This window comes from Homalodisca vitripennis, chromosome 1 (assembly GCF_021130785.1).
Source record: "Homalodisca vitripennis isolate AUS2020 chromosome 1, UT_GWSS_2.1, whole genome shotgun sequence".
NCBI classification, from domain to species: Eukaryota; Metazoa; Arthropoda; class Insecta; order Hemiptera; family Cicadellidae; genus Homalodisca; species Homalodisca vitripennis.
This window is the reverse complement of record NC_060207.1, coordinates 62,497,157-62,514,961: the sequence shown is the minus strand read 5'-3', so window position 1 is coordinate 62,514,961 and position 17,805 is coordinate 62,497,157. Positions and strand designations below refer to the sequence as shown.

Sequence of the window (17,805 nt, the reverse complement as noted above, 5' to 3'; positions counted from 1 at the left end):
TTTTGAGACTCAAAAAGTACTTGGATCTTTGAAGGCCTCTTGATTTCATCATCTTAGCTCAAGATCTTGGCTTGCATTGATCAAAAAAATTAATAATACAGAAGAAATTTATCTGACAATGTTGAGACACAACTAATTAAAGATTTACTGAATAGTTGCAGGTCCAAAGAGATTCATGGACAACCTTCAACAAACCAAAAGTAGTTGCAGAGGTAGTAGGCGTTCCACCTGTTTGTTGCTAAAAGGAACCACGATGAAAAGTCGCCTGACCAACTTCAGCTAAAGGCAACCAATGCATTCAAATCTTCTGTTGTTTTTTCTGTTTAGGATTTCATTATGGCTGATTTAAAAACCAGACTTGTAAGTTGTGAACAAATATGTGAACTGTGTTCGTCAGTTATTTCAATGATGGACTTGGAAAATTAGGTACTTAAAATAAAAACAAGCGATCTTGTATCTAAGTATCCTGCAGACTTTATAGATTCAGACAGCTTAGCTGAAGAAATTGTTCATATGAAAACCGTTCGCAGTACAGTCTTCCAATTGGAGAAAGACCCAAAGAAGCTTCTCAACTTCACCTATGAGAAAATCTTCAAACAATTTTTGTAAATCTGTGTACTGCAATAAGACTTTTTTGTACAATTCCAGTATCTGTGTTTATGGCTGAACGGTATTTTAGTAGATTGATCAACTCCTTAAAAACCTAGCAGAAAAATACAAGAAGCCAAAGACAACTAAATCATTTATCACCTGTCAATTGAGGATGAGTTGGCCAAGAAGATTGACTTTTCTGATGAGATTGATTGACCATTTTAGTTAGAAGAATACTAGAAAAACCATCATTCAATAGAGTTATTATAATGTAACCTGTGTTTAATGGCAGATGGACAGCAGAGACCGTGACCTATTTTAACTGAACAAAATATTTGTTTTAGTCTACTAGTGATTCATATAAGCAATAAACACATGCCATTATCATTTAAATAAAAATTATGTGTTATAATTTTATTAAACTTATGATTGAACTTGTAAAATATTTATCATTATACTCTATATTTTCAGTTTTAATTATATTATAATAACTTTACTGATAAAAAATACTCATGCAATTATACTTAACACACAACCGCGAAAATGTGGGGCCCGTCACAGATATTGGGACTAGGTCTGTAGTTATATGTGGGAGCTATGGCAATATGCTAAATAAGAATCAAACCAATGCATTTAAGCATAAAGTATCTAGAACCCTTAATAAACATAAAGAATAATTTGGAGACAAATTCAGATCCAAACTAACCTCAGACCATTGACATTCATCTTTGGTCAATAATTAGTTCCCGTAATTACCATGTAGGGAATTATCTAAAGTCCTCTTGAGCATCCTAAAACCACTTATAAGACAAACTGATTTGTTTAATAAACATTCTGATGATATTGTTAAGGAGCTAAAATCTGAAACAGCATGAAACAGATAGGCTTTAATGTTGAAAGCCTGATCACTTATGTATTATTTTTCTGAAACATACATTCAAAACTACTGAATTCCAATTAAAAGAAGATTAAACGAGAGATCTTAACTTAAGATTCCTGTAATTATGGAACTATTTGAATTTTGCGCTCACTACAACTTTGAACTAGACAGTAAAATTTACCATCAAGGTGAGGGAATGGCAATGGGGTCTCCACTATCACCCACTTTTACCAATATATTTATAGATGAATTTGAGCTAGAATTCCTGGCTTTAACTTAACCCTTAGCACGCCGTAGACGGAATAATCCGCGATTTAGTTTGGTCTTATAACGCCAAAGACGAAATAATCCGCCGATCGATAAAAATATATTTTATTACTGTTTTTGACGTTTATAAGTTCAATACATAGGCCACAATACAAAGTAATGTACTGGCTTGACCAAATAATCTAGTTGCAGCTGTCAGCTGGCCGCAGTAGGTAAACAGTAAATTGTTTTCTTGCCGGCAGCTGTTCTCCCACTCCCGTCTGTACGCCGATGACGATACTATCCGCCATTACCGACTGTCAGTGGAGCACACATTGTGCCTTTGGGAAGTGTTCTTGCGTTGTCATTCCTTATACAAACAGTTGTAAAAAGTTATTGTTACCATGTTTTAGGTGTTATAATAAAGTATTTATTTTTTTTTCTGTTGAGTAATTATGGCTGCAAGTCATGTCCCGAGACCCCATGGCTTCATCCCGATTTTTTTTTTTTTGAAGTTTACCGTACAACTGCCTAAATCTAATATTATCAGAACTTATAAAACTAATCAAGATCAGCATATTACACTTTATTTGTTTTCTTATCCTTGTACATAGTTTTCATCACATGCATTTGATTACTCTGTAACCTAAATTTGATTTTGATTGTAATATTCCATTTTTATGAAAAATGTGATTATTTTAATACAAGTATTACATTATTGTAAAATTTAATTTTTTTTATGTGACTATTAGTCATTAGGAATGAATACAAAAATTAGCTTTAAGAAATTTTCATTTTTATTTTTTCACTTTAAATGAGCGTAGCCTAATCTAAAAAATGACTAAATTTATATCGGCGTTTTAAAGGGTTAATTCAAATAAAAAATCAGGTGGAGATATGTCAATGGCACTTTCATCATCTTCTCTCATGGACACACTAAATTAGTGCTTTGTTTTTCACTTAAACAGCATTTCCTCTTATACACACCTAACACGGATGTAGGCTATAAAACAAACTCTGCTTTTTTTGGATGTGCGTATAGTAAGAGATAATGATGCCCTTAAGACAACCGTTAAATGAAAAAATACACACAGGTCAATATCTAAATTTTAAATTGAACTTTCAAAGATTTGTCAAAGAAGGAGTTGCATACTCTTCTTCGAGAGTTGGAGCAAGCAGCAATCATGTCTCTACAGAGAATAAACGCACTGATTAAAACATCCATAAGATAAACCCTCCAACTGTGAAAGACTGAGGAAAATTCAATACAAACTCTTCCTGTGCCAGCCCGTTTTTTTTAGATTTTGTGATCTTTTTGTTTTGCTTATATATTCCCCATCAGAAGAGTATATTATACTGTAAATATAGTTTTTTGAGTAGTGTGTGCCATTTTTTTTTATTTGGATTTTACAAGAGTTTTTCTAAGAATGTTTTAAGTTAGCCTTGGACTTAAACACCACACAATTACTAGATATTTTAATCTTGCCGTATGCTTGGAACTTGTACCCTAAGGTGTTTTTGTCACCTGATGAACAGGATAGATTCCAATCCTAGAAACAATGTGTTCTATTTTTATAACGTTAATGACGGAAAATATTTGAAAACGTTAAACAAGCATGGTACAAAGCCATTATCTTTAAACAGTTCTTTCTTTAGTTCTTTAATGTACTAACTTATGATGAACAATAAAATAGAAAATGTTATATATTTGAAACAAACAAGATACCTGGACTAGCCTTCAACAGCCACTCGCAGCCTAAGTTTGGAGGATAACCATCAGGATAGTTGGGCGAAGCTATGGCTCCCTCTTCTGAAGTTAATTCTCCTCCACACGCTGCCACAAACATATGAAAACAAAGGAATAGTTTACTGACAATTATTCCCTATTATTTATATCCATGAAGGGCGTAAGAGAGTTAAGTATATCTGCTTATACCTGTAGCTAGTGTAGAGTACAAGGCAGAGAACCCCCAGAGGTGGCCACGATAGCCAGTGAGGCTAGAAGACACAATGGTGAGGGCAGAACCACTACTCCGTATTGGCTTCGGCAGTTTGGTCCCACACACTCGGCTGATCACAGTGGCATTGGTGTCATCTCCATCATGCACTTCCACATAGTTAATAGAGCAGGAACTCAAATCCAAGGATGTGAAACTCAACATGATCTTATCAGCTGAAACAATTTAAGTTTCTTTAGTCAGTCCTTTTCTATCAAAATCACATTATTTTTAATATGTTTATTTCTTTCTCAACAATATTACCAGGGTCCTCTGCGATGATGTACCAAGTGCAGTTGTTGGAGGTAGGAGTCCAGGGAGAGGAGGCTCTCACAAGCTCACCCATTTGGAACGTTCCCGTCCCCTTGGCTGATATGTGAGCACCACAGGCCTGTAAAATCATCAGTTTGTTTGGATTTTATTTGTAAAAATTGCATGTACTTTTACCAAGCTCCAAAGCTTTTAAAAATTCTTTATATGTGATAATTGTGTAATTTTATTGAAATAAACTATTGCACTCATGATATTTGGCAGCAAAACTTTTAGTAGACAAATTGAGACCTGCTAAATACGAATTAGTAATAATTTAATTCACTATTAATAGAGCCTTAGATCTTTCTGGTAAAAATCTGTTACACTATCTTCATATGGGCCTTCCTACATGAAACTATTTGTTGAAATTTTGATTAAACATGTCAATTATTTGATCAGAATTAAGAGGAATTATGGGACATGTTCAGATTAAAACTTGTGAGCTATTTATGGTGTTACTTAAGGTAATGGAGAGGTAAGACAAAGTTTGAGGAATAAAGTATATTTTCTGTTATGGCAGTGAATGTCTTGTGTCTTTGTTGTAAGTGGAGGCTCTGAGAAGGACAACTTCTTTTATTAAAGTGCCACCACAGTTACAATTTTAAATTTAACAAATGTTCCTCAGTATCTCTCTTAGTATCCAAGACTTGCAAGATATCTAACAGCTCTCAATTTTTTAATAAAGACTCTTTCTAAATTTATGGATTCTGTTCCCCCATAGCTATGCCATAACTTATATGAAATTCAAGAGAGGAAAAATAGGGAGTTCATCTTGCCTCTTGAGTACATACTTAAGACAATGTATAAGAAAGGTACCTGAATAGTTTTTTACATATCTTGTTAACAAATGGCTTTCATGATACACTGGAATAAATTAAAACTCTCCCAGCTAATTGCTATGAATCACCACTCCAGGGGCCTGACTGTACATCCAATCACCAGGAATCTGCTTAAACATATTTATTTTTTATGCTGCCATCATTTCACATGAGGTATTTTGAACTTCTAATGAAATAATTATTCACAGTAAGGCTGGACTTGTTTAATCAATGTTGCTCTGCCTTGTGCTGCTACCTAGCAATAACATATACAACTGTAAAATATACCATTCCAATAATAGTGTGGCAGTAGTTCTTCTGACTCAATAACTAGAATAGAATAGAGCTAGACAGTAGCGTAGCCAGAAATTTCGTTCGGGGGGGGGGTCCGAAACTGGAAGATCCGGGGGACGTTTTGTGTGTTATTTGCCAATGAGTTCACTGGTAAAAGGTAAATACCAAAAATATGGAGCTTTAGTAACTACGTCTTGTAGAAAGTGGAAAGATGTAAATAGGCAAAATTCAACTCTCACAGCAACTCTAGTACCACAAATATTTTCTTGTATAGCTACAGAAACTTTACGAAAGTTCGATTCTGGCCGAGTATAAGGCTCCAAAGTGACGTTGGATTCACTGGATAAGAAAAGAAAAAGAACAAAACAGAGCTTCACTCAAGCATATAATTGACACAACTATATTCTGTGGAAAAAATGAAATACCCCTTCGGGGACATTGGGCCACTGACGGCCGAAACCCTTTAGAAAAGGAGGGAAATTTTCGAGCGTTGCTCCGGTACAGATCAAACTAACGGTCGGAAAATGTACCGAAAAAACTCTACTGATTAGAAGTTTCGGCTACTTTGGATTTCACTGATTGAGGTATTTATGAATGAGTTATAATGACGATTTTTTTGTATCATTACACTGTAGACGAGTATATATTATCGGAAAAAATCCAAAAAATCACTTTGGTCGGAAATAAAATACACCTGAAAAACTCTAATGATTATACAGTAACTTCAACTACTTCGGACTTCGGTTTATAGAGGTAAACGTGGTTTTTTGATTGAGTTAGGACGACGATTTTGTGTTATCATTAAACTGTACTCGACTAACCTATATAATTATCGACAAAAAATCACTTCGGTCGGTAAATACCGAAGAAAAAGCTCTCTACAGATTCAAGTTTTGACGATTTTGGATTTCACTGGTTCAGTGGTTGAGGTAAAAGTGGTATTTATAATTTTGTTAGGACATTGATTTTAGGTATTAATTCAACGCCGACGAATAAATATATAATTATCGAGAAAAAAAAACAAAAAAATAATCACTTCAGATCGGAATATACTAAGGAAAATGTAGGCAAAGACAAACAACCTCAGTCAGTGAAATCCAAAGTAGTCGGAACTTCTTATCAGTAGAGCTTTTAAAGTGTATTTTCCGACCGGAAGTGATCTTTTATATTTTTTTTCGATAATTATATACACGTCTACAGTTTAATGACACTAAAATAAAACGTCGTGACTTAAATTCTAAGCAGCCATTTTACGTCCCCAAGACGAATTTGAACGAAGTGGTCGCTAATTTTTAAACTGTCCAAGTCCAAGTCGGGTCGCTAGGATGGCCTCTGGGCGCTCCTCCTGGTCTGTGGGCAGTATCTGAGCAGTTGAACTCAATGACTTGCCTGTCAACTGTACAATTTGCTCCTGCAGCAGTCTATCAGTTGGTCGGTGTGCCATGAGGGCCACAGCTTCATTGAAGAGCCGGGTGAGGGCGGTCAGCTGCGCAGCTATTTCAAGACGGCTTGTAGGCTGCGCTGGGCGGGGGCGGCTGGTTCTGATGCTGCATCAGCTGCTGGCTGCCTCCGTTTGTTGCGGCAGAGTGGCTGGTGTATGTGGCCACTCTAGTTTCTGCCTGGGAGTCGCCCTGGGCCTCTGTGTGACCGGAAGGTCAGCCACAGATGCCGGCGGGCGAGGAAGTCGGTTGGGCTGGGTTCTGGGGTTTCCTCCGGCGCTTCTTCTTCTGCGGCATGTGGTCCTCAGCTTCATTCTCCGATACGGAGTCCGCTGGTGACTCATCTCGCGCTGGTCGCTTGGGCGGCTGGGCCGTTGATCGCCTCACCGCTGGTTTGGTAGGCCGGGACTTGCGGCCTAATTGGACAGCTGCCGCTCTGGCCTCCTTGTAGGCTGGACACCCACGATAGTTGGCGTTGTGATCGCCGCCACAATTGCAGCAGGTGACCCTTCTCCGTCGAGACTTTGGGGCAGTTCATCTTCAGATGATTTCCCCCCCCCAGCGGACACATTTTCTCGGCCTCCCGCAGTTTGCCGGAGCCGTGGCCAAAACCTTGGCACCGTTAGCACTGCGGCGGGCCGACCGGCTTCTTGTAGACAGTGACTGAGACCCTGACATGGAGCAGGCTTGTCACGTTGTAGATTTGGCAAGCCCGCTTAGTGTCAGGATTCTCTCGCTCACTGTCCCTGGTCAGCATGATCAGCCAGCTCCTGGTAGGTCCCCTGGCTGTCCGAAGTCGTGCAACCTCGTCGACGGCGAAGCCCTCGTCAGTTAAGACATCGAAGAGCTCCACATCATCGGTGTCGGGCAGTCCGCTGATTCACAACCCTAAGCGATCTTTCACGCCCAAGGTTGTGAGTGTAGAAGGGCAGCTTCTTGGAACATAGGTACCGCTGAACTGCCCTGAAGTCCTCCACGGTGGTCACTTTCAAGCGATAGTGAGCACCGTGGAATGTTTTCGTCAGGCCGTCCCCGCGCCAACTCCTCCAACTTCTTGGCGTGGGTAGGCCAGTTCGGAACACTGTCCAGGAACAGCAAGGGTATCCTGGGCGTAGAACCGAAGCCGTAGGTTGGTCAGATGTCACAGTAGAAGTGGTGACGTTGTGGCCTTTAAAAAGGCCCTTTGCTGGAGCAGCGACCTTCTTAGGCGCCGAGCTGGCAGGTGGAGAGCTAGGCCTCTTAGCTGGCTTCCCGGCGCTTCCAAAGGCACGCTGTGCCATCTTCTTGAAGATGTCACTCATGTTGTTCCAGTAGTTTGTTTACACAACGAGCGCTTGATGTCGAATGTTCGCCGTGTTACAATTTAGGTTGCTTTGCGACGTAACGTGACCGCGCTCTATAGCAATACCTGTGATTACACTACACTATCCGAAAGCCCGAGCCCAAAAGTATCGTTTGATACTTTATGATTTAAACGTAAAGGACAATTATATTTTAACAACGGTCACTTTAATCAATTTAATGTTTGTAGACAAGAGTAAATGATAACTCTCCTTTTTTTTCTCTTGCTCCATGATTTATTTTTTAATACGTCTTAAAAATTTCGGGGGGGGGGTCCGGACCCCCTGGACCCCCCCTTCGCTACGCCACTGGAGCTAGAATAGTTTTGCTTGATCAAGTAAATTATTGGAATTATTTACAGCCAGCTATAACTACATTTACTGAACTACATTACTTTTCTTGATATCGTCGCTTAAGAAACAGGACCGCCTAAGTGACATTTTTTGCTGAAATTGAGTTATTGGTATCAATGGACGCAGAATTTCTCTGCGGACCGTTTGGCTCTGTTAGTTCAACAAAACTCTAACAGATAGCGTCACTATCGCATTTGAAACAGCCCCGCCTATCTGCAACCTCAGTGGCAGTACCGCCTATATAGCGAGGCAAGCCATCAGTCAGTAGATACCGGCTCGCATTTCGTCACTGTTCTATTGGAATTGTGTCTACATTGTGCAACCTTTGGCGTCATTAAGGTAAGAGTAAAACTATGTTTTACTCACGGAAAAGCTCTTTGCTTTGTGATCTTGTTTATAGTGAATTAACACTACATTTATCTAAAACAGTTTCTAGCTTAACCTTACTTTACACAACTCAAGATATGCGGTTCTGCTTTTCGTGAGTTTTAGCAGATAGGCGGTTTTGAACCTAACAGTAGATATCTTACACAAGTTGTTTTTATTTTTCAAGTCTTTATAAAATTGTTTTATCATTCCGCTTCTGAAATAGCATCTTCATTAATAAAATAAACAATATTTTATTGTCATAAATTACATGTTTGCATCGACAAAGTCACAAATGAACTTCAACTTAAAGCTTAAGTCAAAAATACATACTTTTAATTACCAGGGATGTATACCATAGCAATGACTACGTTATGATATATTGTTATCTTTAATGTCCTCCTCTGAATGCAGATATTATGAAAGATTTGAAAATTGAATTACGCTGATAAATTTTATTTTTTTAGAGTACAGTGATGGATAGTTCAAGCAATTCTGAGGATGAGGGAGGTTTATTCACATCGTCAGAGATCTTAAAAGAAATGGGATTTAGTACATCCACAATTGAAAGAGCTACTAAGAGGTCACATCAAAGTTCTTCTGGGAATGAAAACCACAATTTAAAGAAGATTAAAATGACAAGTAAGTAGTACGTATTAACTAAGTTACGGTATTTGTTATGTGTTAATATTTTTTTCAATATTTAAAAAGCAATCATAAGTTTTTGAAAACGGACAACTATTGGGTTCTTATTGACAACAATTTATTTATTTATTAGTACGATTTGAAAGTGTGAAGCTCTTAGTAACGTACTGTATAGAAAAATTCAGAGTTTACCCTGCATCATTGATGTATCATTTCAGTTGTCTTGTTTTAGCCAAAAATTCTCTTTATTATTGTATGGTAGTGCAATTATTTTCCTCATCGTTTCCAAGGGACACCACCACGTTTTGTTTTAGCTGGCCGAGGTACTATAACAAGTGAAAGCTATTTTAGATTTTATCATTTGTAACAATGATAGTTATACATGATTACTGCACAATTTGTAATGTATTATGTATTTTGTGTGCTGAAGAAGAGAATAAATGTAATTTCTTTCTTTCTCTCTCTTTCTTTGTTTGCCCAATACACTTACAATGGTATACAACTTTGGTAAACAGAAAATAATCAATTCTTTTGAGCTTGGATTGCTCCTAACTAGTTTGAATTTATTACAGGTGCTGAAGAGGACATTGTAACAGATTCTCTCTGCTACCTAAGCACTATGGAATTGCAGGATGTGTCTACCACTTTGAATATAAGTGATATTGTTGATACAGCTGTCTCATCGTGTAGCACGACACAACATCAGCTCCCTGATATTAGAAATAACTATTTTGACGTTCAGAAAGACACTTCAATTGCAGATTGTGACTTAAGTTTTGATGACCCCAACGATCTTGATTATATTCCATCAATTAACAGCAGCTTGATTGTTCAATCTTCACCTTTACGTGACCAGCAGCAGATATTAGATGTGGAAATAAATCACCAGCTACTAGAAGTGGAAATAAACCAGCAGCCACCAGAAGTGGAAGTAATCCAGCAGCCACCAGAAGTGGAAGTAATCCAGCAGCCACCAGAAGTGGAAGTAAACCAACAAGGTCCGGAACCTCCTGAAGAACAGCCCGTTGTAAGAAACAGAGTGTGAAGTAAAATTCCTGATAAGACTAAATGGAAAAGAAATGCTGAAAAGGAAAAAAGAATGAAAGGGCAAGCATATTTAGGGTTTAGAAAAACAGCCGAAGGAAAAACCTACCATGACACAGAGAGAGAATGAAGAAGGATGGGACCTCCGTGTACTTCAAGATTTTGTGAACGGTCCAAAGTTAGGTTTTGTAACAGCATAATACAACAACAGAGAAAGGAAATCTTTTCAAACTATTGGAATAATATGAACTGGGATCAAACAAAAGTTTTCATAGTAAACAATGTCTTAAAAACACCAGTTAAACGGAGGGTAGCTGAAGGTGATGAATCAAGAAGAAACGATACCCTGACTTACTATTTGACTGTAAATGGCAAAATGATGAAAGTCTGCCAGAACATGTTTCTACAAACCTTAGGAATTAAGAAATGGACTGTGCGATACTGGTTAGACACGCCTGGACAATCTACAGGTACTGCCTCTTCATTTGAGACATCTCATGATAATATTGGAGAAAGAAGGGTAAATCCGATTCAGATTGAGTTTTTAAACAAGTTTTTTGACAGTTTGCCCAAACTTCCCGCCCATTATTGTACAGGGTGCGGCAGTCAATCCCGCATTTTTGAAATAGGTGTAAAAATTAAACGGACGTAGATATCAAAATTATATTCATAAAATAGTTTTCTACATTAAAAAGCATTTAAGAAACATTGAAAATAATCACTGTTTGAAAATAACATCAGCAAGATGGCGGCCTTCCCGAGTACGGCATTCGCGCAGGCGATTTGCGAAGCTGTTCATAACATCACGAAGCATAGGCTGAGGAATTCTCTCAATTTCTAGCCGGAGTCTTGCCTTCAGTTCACCAACAGTATGAGGTCTTTCTTCGTATACTTTACTTTTTAGGTAACCCCACAAGAAAAAATCACACGCAGTGAGGTCTGGTGAACGGGGCGGCCACGGAATCGGGCCATTGCGGGAAATCACTCGGTTTGGGAAAACTCCGTTAAGAACATTCATGCTCACGCGGGCTGTGTGACTTGTTGCTCCATCTTGTTGAAACAATGTTTCTTCATTCACTTCATGTTGCCGAAGCTGAGGAATGAAGAATGTCCTTAACATTGTCGAATAGCGCTCAGCATTCACGGAAACAGATTGCTCTCTTTCGTTTTCAAAAAAATAAGGGCCTATGATACCCGACGAGGACATTGCGCACCAAACTGTTACCTTAGATGAATGGAGAGGTTTTTGATGTAATTGTTGCGGGTTCTGGTCACTCCAATACCTAAAGTTCTGTTTGTTCACATATCCCGATAAATGAAAATGCGCCTCGTCACTCATCCAGAGGTTGTGAACAAGCTCACCATTTTCTTCAATCATTTCCAAAAAATGGTTACAGAAACGCAGTCGAGCATCAAAGTCATTCTCATTCAAAGCGTTAACCACTTGAATTTTGTAAGGATGGTGATGTAAATCTAACCTCAAAATTGTTCTGATGGTTCTGTCAGAAATTCCAAGTGCCGTACTCTGTCGACGCGCTGATCTCCGAGGGCTTCTTCCCACAGCAATTCGAACGCGTTCAATATTCTCTGGAGTTCGCACTGATCTCGCACTGCCACCTCTTTTCCTTGTCGTTTCACCAATATTTTCAAAGTTTTCGACCCACAACTTAATTGCGTTTACCGAAGGCACTGGTCTATTGCGATTAATTTGAAAATGCGTTCGGAAACGACGCATAGCGGCTACATAGCTACCACTTTGATAAAAAGCTTTCACGGCAAACGAACGTTGTTGCTTAGTCCACGGCTCCATGTCTACTGAAATGCTATGAATAGGAGAACACAATGGTGACCTTGGCTGCTCGGCCCCCCACCACTCCTACGCTCCTGCGCGCTATTTATAAATGCGGGATTGACTGCCGCACCCTGTAGATTCACTTCTACATCTTTGTATCTAGAAACAACGATTGTGTCCAAGACTCAGCTCTATGATCTATATAAGAACCAATGTCAGACCAGTAGCGCTGTTCCACTTAGTAGGTTTACATTTGATAAGATTTTCAAACAGAAGAACCTAGCTATACATACACCGAAAAAGGATAAATGCGATCTTTGTTCTGCCTTTGAGATAAAAAATGGAACCGTTACTGAGGAGGAGTATAACAAACATATAATTGATAAAGAACAAGCTAGAGAGTGTAAGACATATGTAATTATTAGTAAAATAAAATTCATAGAATCGATGTACAGATAGTTGCTGGAAAGGAAGTCTTGTATTACAATTCGAGACAAACATCCTCCGGATGTAAGTAGATACGCACATCCGCCCAGACGCCGATGGTGAACAAACAGGAAATGCTTATTTGTAAAAACCGTGCGACAATGTAAGGGACAGCCATGCTGATATGAAAAATTGTTACTCACCAATTATGATGGAGAGATTTGGCAGAGGCGTGGTCAATGAGCTGTCCCTTACATTACGAAGCTAACTTACCATCTGATTGTATATATTTACAGGTTAATCCCGAAAAAATGGTGTTGGAAAATATAGAAATTTTAGAGCAAATACGCAAAGATATGCCGAAAATCATGAAAAAAGCCCAGGAAGCGCAAAAGAAATACTTTGACCGTGACAAAACTCATTTGGATTTAAAACCCGGCGATGAAGTCTTGGTCCATTTCCCGAAAGACCACACAAAAAAATATAGTAAATTTCAAACACCATTTAGAGGTCCTTTCGTTGTCAAGAAAAAAATTAACGAAGTGACATATGCAGTAGAAATTTACCACAGGGGAAGGTTAACAGAACAACCAATACATGTTGCTAGAATGAAATTATTCTATAAGAGAATATAAAACAAATATGAAGGGACTTGAGCAATAATAAAATATTCAAGAATAATATATACAATATTTCTCATGAACATCACTATGCACTCACTGCCTTGTAGTAAAATTTGAAGAGAGTGAAAAGTATATTCGCAATAATTTCATAATACATGAGGGTAAAAAGCTACTACATAGTCACGCAAGAATCGCTTTAAAAAATAGGTATTATACTCCAGGAGTTGAGAGACCGGTTAACTTGATTACGGTTTGAATGATTCATTATAACGTTATATAACCTTGAGAGTCACTGAAGTAAGTCTAACAGAAATAAAAATGTATATTAAAATCTCGATGTTGTGTCGGAAAACGATAGAGAATAAAGACATAAAAGTTTTAGAAAATTAAAACGCCTAACTTTGTATTTTAATGTGAGGTTTAGTGTAATTTAGTGATTAAGTGATAGGTTACACGTACCAAAGATATTGGTATAGATAATCCCAATACACAGGACACTAACACAGCACACACGACACGAGCAGAGCCTGTAACCCACGGTAACCGTACTTAGACTGGCTAGTAAGACTTGACCGTGACTCTGGTATGTCTCCCAGGCAGATAAGTTTTCTGCTAACTCAACTAACTTCCCACGCTATACTACACCGACTGTGTTGTGACTATGACTAGGGGGCATTGCCTTGTACCGGCGGTCTGGGTCGCCAAGGGCCCTGGTGGTTCAGACAGCTTAGTATGCAAGTAATGTTTCCCACGTACTCGTTTACTACAGTAACAAAGCGTACTCTAACTTGACACAACGTACATATTATACTTACCTGAGGGATACGTGTATACATAGCCTAGTAATAAAGAATATAAAATATGATAAAGTGTACTACATATATCATATTTATTTAAGTTAGTAGATAGCAGTGTTAACATAATATACCCTACAAGGACTCAATTTTCCTGAGATGCATCTCAAAGAAAGAGACATACATGTTCTATATTATATAATCCTAGGATAAACAAATACTTCAATATATGACATGTAAATGACTTATATAACATGTTTAATTATTACATAGCTAATCTAACATTGAAGGAAAGTAACATATATTTAACATATTATGTATTAGCACAGCAATATTGCTCATTAACAAACTATACAGCCTTGATTAGGCAACATATATTATGATCATAATCTATATATATAAAAATGAAACTGTTCGTGTGTAACAGCATCACTCACAAACGGCTGGACGGATTCGCCTAATTTTTTTTTTTATTTGTTCGTCTTGATCTGTAGAAGGTTATAGGATACTTTTTATCCCTTTCCCGATTCAGGATTCCGCCCCACTGGTTACAGAAATACCTGTAAGAAATGCATTGCAGCAAACATATGTTATTAAGTGAAAGAGTCTTTTCAAATTTTTAATCAGCTGTTCTTTGTAAACATATATAATGCGACAAAAAATATATTTATATATAAATTTCTTTACACTTATAGTTTTAAAGCATAGAGTAAGCTTAAGAGAAACGACAAATTTTGTTTAAACTGTTTCTGCAATCATAATATATAAAAATGAATGTTTGTGTGTTTGTCCTTTATAGACTCAGAAACTATTGGACCGATCACTATGAAAATTTGTATTTTTCTATGTAGAAGGTTTATACGCAATGCCCATTGATGTAACTAACCACCAGGCTGTACTGCAAGATATAAAAGTTATCAAAGCGCCTGCACATTATAAACTGCAATTACAACACAGTAGTTACGTATATTAAAATATCCAAACACTATTTGAAGGCAAAGAAATATACGGGCAAAGCTTAAGAGACGCGTGCGAAGCCGCGGGAAACAGCTAGTAATGACTATGGACAATAAGCACAAAGAAGGGATATTACATATTCCTCAGAAACAAAGGTGCGTAGTATCGTTTTGTAATATGATAAAATAACATAATTTCGAACCTTATTTAAGAACACTAGAGATTAAGATGCTTAGTAAAAACATTATTACATAGAGCTAGGGAAATACGACACACCATCGAGAGGTCATTAAAAGATTTCTGTAAATAAAAACCTTAGACATAAATGTGTATTAGTTATAAAATATTAACCTGAAATGTATATGTAACCTGTAGATATTTAGTTTTAGAATTTCGACACCAAAACGCCAACTACAACCTGAGACACCAGTCTACAAGACACCAATCTACAAGACACCAGTCTACATCACTCTAACCGTCCCGACCACCCACGAGACAGATGAAGTCCTTACAGCACTTCCTACTACTACTACTGAAAGCACTTGCCATGCCTCTTTTGACCACCTTTGCCAGCACATCAACCCACAACACAGAAGAACCCAATAAGCCTCTAGTACAAATCCTCACAGGAGCGTACCTTACTCAAATGCCTCAGACACTACCTTATATCAGTTCCATCCACCAAAAAAAATTTCCTTTCAACAAACAGCAAAATTTACCTAAAAACGAACCCTCTCTAAATTCCTGCCCTAAAAACCTCAACAACTCCCAAACCTATTGCAAGATACAGAACAACCTTTCCACATTACAAACCCTCATACATCAACAAATGGTAGCAGAACACCTCCCATTCATCCAAAGACAGCAACCAGATAGAAACAGAAGATCGCTCACGTTCGTCGGAGATTTCTTCGAATGGTGTTGTGACATTGCGACAGAACACCAAATACATGACTTGGCAGACAACAAGGAAGATGTCTACACAGCATTCTCAACACAACAACACTACCTACTCTCCGAGCTACCTGCGCATTCACCTGCTTCGTTCACAATCTACAAAGACAACACCACTTCCAGCTAAATCACGACGACAAAAACATAGTAAACAACACGGAACTCATTTTGTACATTTTATTAGCCTGGACTTCTATAATAACACTACTTCTTTTTATAGCCCTCTACTTCATCCACATTAACAACATCAAAATAAAATTTCTGAAGCCTACAGTACATGAACGTGACTACCCAATGGATAACCCTAATTAGAGAATAAGTACAATTCGTAGGTAGAATCGTCATTAAGCCAGGGGAATGTAAGACATATGTAATTATTAGTAAAATAAAATTCATAGAATCGATGTACAGATAGTTGCTGGAAAGGAAGTCTTGTACTACAATTCGAGACAAACATCCTCCGGATGTAAGTAGATACGCACATCCGCCCAGACGCCGATGGTGAACAAACAGGAAATGCTTATTTGTAAAAACCGTGTGACAATGTAAGGGACAGCCATGCTGATATGAAAAATTGTTACTCACCAATTATGATGGAGAGATTTGGCAGAGGCGTGGTCAATGAGCTGGCGGGAGAAGAACATCAAAACTGAAGAACAAGGAGGAGAGGTGGAAGTCGAGGCCGGGAATTCGAAAAGTGAAGTTCGGGAGTGTTTGTGTTCGTGTGCGGAAAAATATCTCTATGCGTAATAAGTGTGAAGTGGAATAAAATGTAAGTAATTTTAAGAACTTAGTATATTTTAGGGTTCATTAATCATTTTCAATTCCATATCCATTTAGTTGTTCACAATTTCGAAAATGTAAATTCATGTAAATGTTTAGCTATTTAAAAGAAAGTTTCTCACGTTATCCCATGAACTCATAATTATTGCAACACTACAAAATTACTAGTAAATGTTATAATGAAATAATTTAAAATAAATTGTAATGAATAATTTAATATTAAATATGTCTTCAAAGTATTAAGACATTAAAATTTGGGCTTAATATATCGGTTGACCCAATCAATTGTTAATTAAAATTTTTAATCAATTTAAAGAGATGTTGTCAAAATAAAATATGTGTTGGCTCATTTGAGGGTATTTGTACTGTCAATCTAACCTATTATTAAATCCTCTCACAGCAACCCTTGCTCATAGTATGTCACAAGCTTAATCTTAAACTAAACCAAACTTAAAAACCTTACAAGAGCAAAAACAAATTGACAAAGCTAAAGCCATTCAAGGATTGCATTATGCTTTCACTCAGGATGTTGAAGCAGTAAAATTAGCGCCTTGCTTGAATGCCAGTTCCATGTACTTCAAAACTAAGTTAGCAGTACACAATTTCACTATGTACAATTTGGGGAACAAAGATGTCAAGTGTTACTGGTTTGACGAAACAGCATCTTCACTTGAAGCGTCAACTTATGCATCCTGCATTATTGATAATTTAAAAACTATGCTTGCAGAAGACAAAAAACCTATTGTTTTATGGTCAGATGGCTGTGGAGCCCAAAATAAAAATGCCATACTGTCAAATGCCTTGCTACATCTATCGATGGAATCCAACGTAGTAATCGAACAAAAGTGGCTAGTGAAGGGTCATACTCAGATGGAGTGTGACTCAGTTCACAGCAAAATTGAATCCCTGCTCCAACCTAGCTACAACAAACAGGGAAGAAAAGAAATTTATCTGCCGAGCACGTATCACAGCCTGACCTTAGAAGCCAGGAAAGCACCTATTCCTTACAGGTCTGTGTTTTTGACACACCAGTTTTTTAAAGATTTTTCAAAGCAAAGCACTATGTTTTACGATTCAATAAGACCCGGTAGAAATGTATCAGACCCAAAGGTTAACGATGTAAAAGCATTACAGTACCAGCCGGATGGAA

The 17,805-nt window shown here is 37.7% G+C and overlaps 1 protein-coding gene across 2 annotated transcripts in view; it reads right to left on the bottom strand.

Annotated features, from left to right (window-relative positions):
- The window catches only part of LOC124362905 (cubilin-like), a 277,291-nt gene that overhangs the window by 115,947 nt on the left and 143,539 nt on the right, over nt 1-17,805 (bottom strand). For both annotated transcript variants that reach the window (XM_046817792.1, XM_046817800.1), the window contains exons 33-35: nt 3,979-4,105; nt 3,654-3,890; nt 3,444-3,551 (exon numbers count right to left, since the gene is read on the bottom strand). In XM_046817792.1, the coding sequence (XP_046673748.1) occupies nt 3,444-3,551; nt 3,654-3,890; nt 3,979-4,105 (472 nt within the window). The remainder of the gene's footprint in view (nt 1-3,443; nt 3,552-3,653; nt 3,891-3,978; nt 4,106-17,805) is intronic.